The 8,145-nt window shown below is 36.8% G+C and overlaps 1 protein-coding gene and 1 long non-coding RNA gene across 5 annotated transcripts; one reads left to right on the forward strand and one right to left on the reverse strand.

The window, feature by feature from the left end:
• The first annotated feature begins 836 nt into the window (after nucleotides 1–836).
• Nucleotides 837–1,486, forward strand: LOC105126685 (uncharacterized). The gene is made up of 2 exons (XR_842467.1): nucleotides 837–1,285; nucleotides 1,382–1,486. It is a non-coding gene; the product is annotated as an uncharacterized LOC105126685 (long non-coding RNA).
• Nucleotides 1,487–1,600: 114 nt separating this feature from the next.
• LOC105126660 (uncharacterized) lies at nucleotides 1,601–7,937 on the reverse strand. 4 transcript variants are annotated; one of them, XM_011027601.1, is made up of 13 exons: nucleotides 7,655–7,935; nucleotides 7,082–7,300; nucleotides 6,949–6,995; nucleotides 6,780–6,836; nucleotides 6,619–6,691; nucleotides 6,296–6,351; nucleotides 6,016–6,195; nucleotides 5,760–5,932; nucleotides 5,034–5,182; nucleotides 4,645–4,787; nucleotides 4,344–4,558; nucleotides 4,094–4,242; nucleotides 1,605–2,371 (listed from the first exon to the last, which is right to left on the reverse strand). In XM_011027601.1, the coding sequence occupies exons 2-13, from the start codon at nucleotides 7,169–7,171 to the stop codon at nucleotides 2,261–2,263; spliced, it is 1,443 nt and encodes a 480-aa protein (XP_011025903.1). In that variant the 5' UTR covers nucleotides 7,172–7,300; nucleotides 7,655–7,935; the 3' UTR covers nucleotides 1,605–2,260. The 4 variants fall into 4 exon arrangements, with proteins under 4 accessions (XP_011025919.1, XP_011025903.1, XP_011025896.1 ...); XM_011027617.1 differs by having other exon boundaries at nucleotides 1,601–2,371; nucleotides 4,094–4,179; nucleotides 7,082–7,937; XM_011027594.1 differs by having other exon boundaries at nucleotides 7,082–7,935.
• Between the last annotated feature and the right edge of the window lie 208 nt (nucleotides 7,938–8,145).

Below are 8,145 nucleotides of genomic sequence, written 5' to 3' on the forward strand. Positions count from 1 at the left end.
TTTAAAATAAAGATTTTGAATAATTTTTTTATTAGGAAAACTATTCACAAGGATTGTGAAAAAAATGAAGCTCTCATTACCTTTTTCTTTTTCGTTTTTGTTTCTAAAAAGGAAAATAAGAGATATTCTTGTAAAAACTTGAAGAAATATTGTTTTCATTTCTAACTATGGTAATAAAAAAACCATGTAGTTTTTCTAATAATAAATATTTTATAAATTCTTGTATATTCATTTACGACAATTCACATTTATGTTATTAACTATTTTAATTGACGGATTATCAAACATTATATAAAATTAATTAATTTTTTAGCATCAAACATTTAATTTAATCCCAAAAAACTGAATTTTAAAAAAAAAATAAAACTAGTAAAATTATTAAATATTAATGGAAAATATTGAATATGTGGTCGACCGATAAAAGTACAAAGCATAAGGAAACTAGTATTTTGTACAACAGATGCCTTCTCAGTTAGACTTAGTCCACTAGACCAGCTTAGGCGATGATTGCACCTACATGAATGGCACGAGCCGCCGTTCGAACAGGATAAGAAATGGTTTTACCAGACATTAGCCAGCGTGTGGGTTTCCTTTTCCACATTCTTCGTTGTGTTGCTGCCAAGTCTTAGATTTCGTTTCATACTGTTTTAATGATTATTTTTTAAATTTTATTTTAAATACATAGTATATTAAAATAATCTAAAAATAAATTAAAAATTTTTTAAATAAAAACACTTTCCAACAACAAAACAAGCGGGACAAAGCTACCGTGGGTTCAGCAGGGAAGCGGAAAAATCAGGCAGTTCATCCTTGATATGAAGATCACGATCCTATTTGAATTTAAGTGGTCAAAATAGTCAACTAAATCTTCTCTCGAGAAAGTTATAGCCAATGAGTGCACTTTATTTTGTATGAGGTTCCCTCTTCATCTTTTAACCATCTTTGCTTGTAGCTTTTGCTTTGGTCATTATTACATGTTTCCAGATGTCCACCACCACCATGAGACCCCCGTACAAAATATAACAGAATCCTTAGGACCATTCTTTCTCACGACACAACTCAAGGAGAACAAACTCAGAAAATCCATGGAGATCTGGAGGCTTTCTTTGATGCTACAACATCGACACGAGTTGCTTTTCCATCCAATGTGGGTAAGAACATCTACATTTCCTTTGCTTTTCTCCTCCTCCCCTGTTTCTAGCATTTTGTCAGGAAAGAAGGGGATCTCTGGTTCATGACAGGAATGGAGAGGGCAGAAGAAGCTGCAATAATGTGAGTCATTTAGGTATCATGATTCTCCTTTTATCTATGGTGGCATTTTCTCTGGTTCATGACAGGAATGGAGAGGGCAGAAGAAACTGCAATAACGTGAGCCATTTAGGTATCCTGATTCTCCTTTTATCTATGGTGGCCTTTTCTTTGCGTTTTTTTGTTGCCCAGAAGAACTATGAAGGTCGAGAAATACTGAAATCTTCATTTTAGAGCTTCTGTTTACTTCCTACTCTTTCTGATGCAAAATGGTCACACATCTTTCTGTAGAGTCTGGTTAGAGTTGGCAAATGCAATGATTCAAAGAAGAGGAAACAGACAAAATGAGACATGCACACAAAAACTAGAACAATTTCCATTGCGATCACACAAGTTATAGTTACTACATTAGGAAACAGAAATACAGAAAACTTATTCTATACCCTTAGCACACCCAAAAACAAAAAAAATAGGAATCCAATCAGCTGGTTAATCCTCCTTTACTCTTTTCTTTTTTTTTTCTTTTCCCTTTCTTTAATCATATGTAGGCGAGTTGCCTGTATATAATTACACTCCGACTACGGACTTACATAGAAGGGTCTGTACAGATGGCAAAATCAAATGCCAAAAACTGGATGAGAAGATAGAACACTCGAAAACAAATCAAGACAAACAAAAGAATGACACTCATTAACAAGCACACTGGTTTTTATGTGAGTATTAGGGTAGTACTCTTCTAGTAGGCAAAAATAAAACCGACCTCAGATCACGTTGTTAGATGTGTCCGAGTTGCTAGAATGCACCGCAACATTCCAGCACGGGGTGTCCTGTCTTCGAATGCAGATAATATGCCTCTTTATAAAACTTCAGGCCATGATAGCTGCAATACGAGGAACTGATAGTAAACAAGAGAAGACACAACTCAATAAATGTTATACGGTCCCAGGCAATTAAAGACCAGATATGACTGGCTAGACCATGTTCTTTATATCAGATATATCAGAGAGGTTTGCTATAGACTTTGCAGAAGGGCTCTTTTGCAGAGTGGTGGTTGTGAAGGATTGATGCCTGGATTGGGACAAGGAGATTCCACTCCAAGTGTTTTTAGTAGGAAGTTTCTCTCCTGGAAAGAAAAAAATGCCAAAAGAAGTGGTTAGCCTCACATCAAATTTTGAAAGATGATGCTTGTTCCAAAAAAAAAGAAGCAGAAGAAGAAGAAGAAAGAAAACACGATGCAATGAACACAAGAAGACATCTATGGCTGCATTTGGCAATTAACTCCACGCGATCCACATGCTGATCTCAGAAAGGAAATCTCATGAATCTTTCTTATAAGTGACCCTTAAGTACTAAAGAGATGGGGATGATTTTGTAGAGGCGTGGGCATTCTTGGAATCCAGTTTGCAGTCTTGCCCACTGACCATTCATTCTGCAGAAGCATACATTACGATCAACCTAGATTGACTGACAGGAGGAAAATACTATTCTCAAAAGGAGTACATTAGCCTCTTACATCAGTGTGTAATGGTCCAATCAAAGCATTTTTAGCATCTCAAACAAAACAATCTAGTTGAGCTTCCTAGTGAATATATGGAATTGGACAGGCTACTCTAGGGAATAATTTGCTCAGATAGCAGTTATGACATAAAGAATTAGACAGGCAATTTCGTAGTTGTTCAAACATAATTTATTCATCTGATTGTTTAGTCAACCTTTTGGTTTAATATCTCACCTCTTACAAATAATGTCACAAACTTAACCCACGACTAGAGCCGACATTATGTAGGGAAGTAACTTGAAAGGAAACACAATGTGTCAGGCATGCATGTGCTTCACAATAATATTCGATATGCATTCAGATTGCAGATTTGGTATGTAGTGTGCGTATGTTTTGGAAGTGTGAGATTACTGGGCCAGAGGCTTGCATTATAGCATTATATAAATCTAAAGCATATTTATCCTTTAATTTTATCAACAAAAAGTATTTCAGCAGCGGTTGTTGCAACCTTAACAGCCTTTAATCTTTCGAGGTTTGTGGAAGCTTGCAAGTTTTTTGTATAACTAATTGTGTCCATGCATTCTTAACTTCGGCTTCAGGTTAAATTGACAATTAGAAAAGTTGACTTGAGCAGTGTTAATGATTAAAAATGAATCCAGGTTATGAGATAAATGGAATTCATAAATCTAATTGGAATAGTTATACATGCAACAGCTGCTACTGCTATGTTTGTCATCTGCACAACCAGTAGTTATCCAACAGTTTTAGTGATTGAATTCATGTTCAGCACTTTCAGAGGAACATCATCTCCTGCTAGCTTAATTGCTTGGCACCTACTCTTCAAGTCGTGATAATCATCACAAATTTCTAATTAATGATGGATACTTAGCTAGCACACCAAGTGCTATCACACCCAATGCTATCACTAATGCTTCAACGACAACAGGAACTCAAAGTCCTACAATAGTATGAATTGCTAGTCCCTTCTAGATTTTAGATTGTAGCTTTATTAAAGTCTTCATGAAATAAAAATTGCTGCAGGTGATTTGATGATCACCAATCCTCTACTTCTTGTTACTATTACCCCAAAAAATCAGTGGTAATTTAGAATCAAATTGCACTACTTCTACAGCTAAATCTGGTGCAACTATTCACAATCATTTGTAGTTTTAATGATGTTGCCTAGTGGTGAGCTCTGACCAGAGAGCCATATGAGACTAAGGCATAACAGTTAAACTGACAGTTCCTCCTGCTAGCAGCAATAAGGGATAGTTTCTCTAGCATACACCACGTAATTAGAACTAATGGATTAATAGTCGGTAGAATTGATGGTCAAAGTTGACTTACACTCTCTGAAAATTTTGGGCTGGGAATTCCTGCTGCCAAGGATCTGAAAATCGGAGTAACTTGAAGAGGAGAACTGAACTCTGTGCCTGATGAAGCAGAAACAATTATGTCATTTTTTGTTTGCTCATCACAGGATGGAAACATCTCCACTGCAGTAAATTGAGATTAATCAGAAGATGTACTTTTAAGGTATTCCACCCTCCACGTGAAAAGAAAGAAAGCCACTCTGTCAGGCATGAAAATCCCTCACCTTGGGTTATATTTGCACTGGAAATAATTTCTTTGTCACATGCACCCACAAAATTTCCCTCATCAATATGAACCATTTGCAATTCAATTTCAATATCCTTATGCAGTACACCGGCTTGAGTTTGTTCTGTTTTATCCGGGGCTGTGAATGGCAAATGAGTTGACCCTGTACTGTATTCAGAACTTGACGGAGACTCCTCGTATAAACCAGGTTGTCTACAGCATTTTAATCATATATTAGACACTCTATGACGAGTAAAACATGCTCAATCCCCAACATTAAACTTCCCTATTTCTATTACCTCCAAGATGGTTGACTTCCATCATTGCTAATCCTTAGATCTTCTATCAAGTCTTTAAAATCTTCAATTTTAAAATCAATGTCACAGATTTTTTGTCCAAATAGATCATTTTCTTTGCTCCGGTTCAGGAAATCTTGGAGAACCTGAATGTCATGTTTTATAAACATATTAGAGCAGGAACAAAATCTGTGTGCATGATAAGAGTCAAGGAGGAATATACTTGGTGTATTGTTATGCTTAAGTCTGTAGGATCAACATAATCACTTCAACTACCATTTTGATAGGATAATTATGCTTTTCTCAATAACACTGAAGGTCAAATTGAAAAACCGCACCTGGACAAGTGGTCAAGTGCATTGAATATTTGGGTTTCGAAAACAAAAGCTCACCTTCCAAGCATTTTCCAGACTCTGGTCTGTATTTTCTTCACTAACTTTCAGTGAAAGTGAGCTGAGAAGCTCTGCTTGTTGCATTAGAGCAGTTATCTTTGGATCATCCTTTTTTAGAAATGTTCCTTGAATCCTACTGCTTTGAACTGCTAAATGAAGAGCAAGTAAAGAGACTATTGAAGAAGTTCAAAGATTTATGACACAGAATAATAAAAAATCAACACAAACTAAATTGGTAAAGATGATAAATTATGCACGGTATTTTCTGTCATAAAGCCCATATTGTGTCCTCAAATTTTGCAAAGCTGAATAATCTAATGCTTTGAAAGCTGAATTGTGGGAGTTTACATGGGGCTGGACCTTGCATGGCAGAAGGGGTATAAGAAAGTGGAAGTGGAAGTAGATTCAGAGGTAGTGTTCAAAGCTGTTAACGGAAAAGGCAGCAATTTGGCGACTGATCCCATTGTCCAGGAATTTTTTTATTTCAACAAAGGAATTGGAGGATCAGGATTAGTCATACATGTTAACGAAATTCATGTGCGGATTGGCTAGCTAATGAAGGCTTCTTTTTTTGCATCGGGCAGGATGAAGCAGGGGTATTTCTACCCTGTTTGTGTAGGGTGCAAGTCCTTTTCTGTTGTTTGAGACTCCTCCCAAGATTTTATTTTTTAAAAAGGAAACACAAACCACGTCCTAATTGTAAAGTCTTTGTTTGAGGTGTTTTACCGTCAATGGGGACCTCCTTGACACTGCTGACATGATGCTGAGCAGACATGTTAACATTGTGAAAGTTTTGGGCCAACACAGCAAATGGAGGTCTAGGTTGCTGATTTCCACGTTGTGGGTGTGATCTGTCTCCAAAGTTGCAACTTCCTGCAAGACTAGGGATGTGGGACTTCCTGCATTTGAACAAACATGAGGTTAACTATGCTAAATACTTTCCCACTCGCTATTGTCTGCTGATACCAAAACTCCATTGTACCTTATCTTCTTAATTGGGGGATCATTTTCTGGTGCTCCATCTGTGTTGAACCCATCATGTAATATGATTCTTTTGTTATTTAAGTTGATATGCGAGTTTTTGTTCTCTTTCGCTAAAGCCTCGTATTTTGCTCTCTTCTTGCACAAAGTGGAGAAGCGGTTCTTCACAGCATTATCCGTTCTGCAGAAGTAGCATATTTTTGAAAGAAGGATATTATAAGCGTTAAATCATACAAAAATGTGTGAGTAGAGAGAAGAGGGGCATGCAAAAACTCGTATACCTGCCTGAAACAACCTTTGCAATTTCAGTCCATCTGTTTCCAAATATTTTTTGTGCCTGCGGATCAACTCAAGAAGTTACCTATCATATGCAGCAATGACTAAAAAAATCTAAGCTGAAATGCAGAGGCTGTTCCTGCAAAACATGTGGATGCAGGACCACTTAACATGTTTAACTACGGAACAGTTAATAATGAAGCAGAAAAACAAAACGGTATTTTGACTTTGCAAATCGAAGTAACCTTTTCCTACTAATATACATTAGAAGGGGGGCAAAATGGACAAGACAGAGTTAAAGTGCAGAAAAAGATCAAAATCAGAGTACCTCACACAAGAGCAAGTCTTCCTCTGGTGACCATCCGCCTTTCTTGAAATCAGAGTTCAAATATGTGTACCATCTGAAGTAATTAATGACTTAATAAGCACCAAAGCACAGAAGACAGGATGAGCAGGGTAACTATATTCAAGCTGAAATAACACGCTAACCTTCTTCTGCACTGTCTTGTGGTTTTATCCTTGAATTTAGATGCAATGATGGCCCAGCTGCATGAACACACAAAACCCCTCAATTTAATTAGACCATTGAAGAGTGCCCGAAAGAAAGGGAAAAAAAGAAGAGAGAGGGTTGGTATTAATCAAATACGGTTGTTCTCACTTTTCAGTCCCATGTTGGCTAATCTGCTGCCGAAGTATATCATCCTCCTGCGCTCCAAAAAATCAATCAGATATATACTAATACTCCTCCAATAAACAACAAAGAAAGAAACAAGAAGGAATCGATTAATCACCTGTTGAGTCCAAGTGACTATATGTCTCTCCTTCTTCTTCGATTCTTCTTCATGATCTCCACATGCAATCCTTTTCGACTTGCTTGTCATTCTTTACTCTTATCACCCTCTCTTTTGATAGCTAAATCTGTTTGTGTTTATGTGAGTGTGTCTTTCTGCCTTGGACGCTCCTCACCTTTATCAATCCAATTCGCATGCTATGTGCTATCCTATGCTATGCTGTAATAAAATAAAGCCAAACTTTTTCTAAAAAAAAAAAGAAAAAAGAAAAAAGAAAATAAAAGTCTCTCTTTTCGTAATCTTTTTACAAGGATGGATAACAATGGAGAAGTATTACTGTTTGGTTCAAACGGAGCTCTCTTGGATTCTAGACTTGTAATCAACTTCTTCTTCTTTTAGTTTTACCACTATAAATGTTGTTTATTTTCTATTCAAACAACAAGCAAACAAACAATAAAGGAAAGGGAAAGGGGCTTGAAACATTCGCTGGCCTTTTAGGTACACTGTATATGGAGGCGTATATATATATATATATATAGAGAGAGAGAGAGAGAGAGATCTGAATCTACTTACTTACACCCAGAGAGGAGGTGTAGAGACAGAGAGAGGCAGGCAAAAGAAACTACTCCACTACTACTCTCTCTTCTATTGAGTACGCTGCAGAAAGATTGATCGGAAGTTGTGAGCAAAATAATCACTCGTCTTTCTCTCTCACTCATTACTCTCAACACTTTTTTGAAATGGTAAGGAGAGAGAGAGAGAGTGGTGCCTGTGGAAAATAAATATTAATTAATTTACATCAACGGATTCTTGCTTTAGTGCGCGGCTATGAAGGGAAGTTTGAAAAAAAATGAAAGAAAAATAACGCTGAAATCCATGACATGGATGGGATATTAATTAATATGGCCAACGACACTAGAACCCTCTCCCACCTCAAAAATCAATTAAAAACAATTCACATTAATAACTAGTTATTATTCTACTGCTCCATTTTTTATGTTAGGCGACGCTTGCGTCATCAAGCTCATTTTCTCCCCCCCTTTTCCTCCTGTAAGGACGTCTCA

This window comes from Populus euphratica, unplaced genomic scaffold, assembly GCF_000495115.2.
Source record: "Populus euphratica unplaced genomic scaffold, PopEup_1.0 scaffold1.1, whole genome shotgun sequence".
NCBI lineage: Eukaryota > Viridiplantae > Streptophyta > Magnoliopsida > Malpighiales > Salicaceae > Populus > Populus euphratica.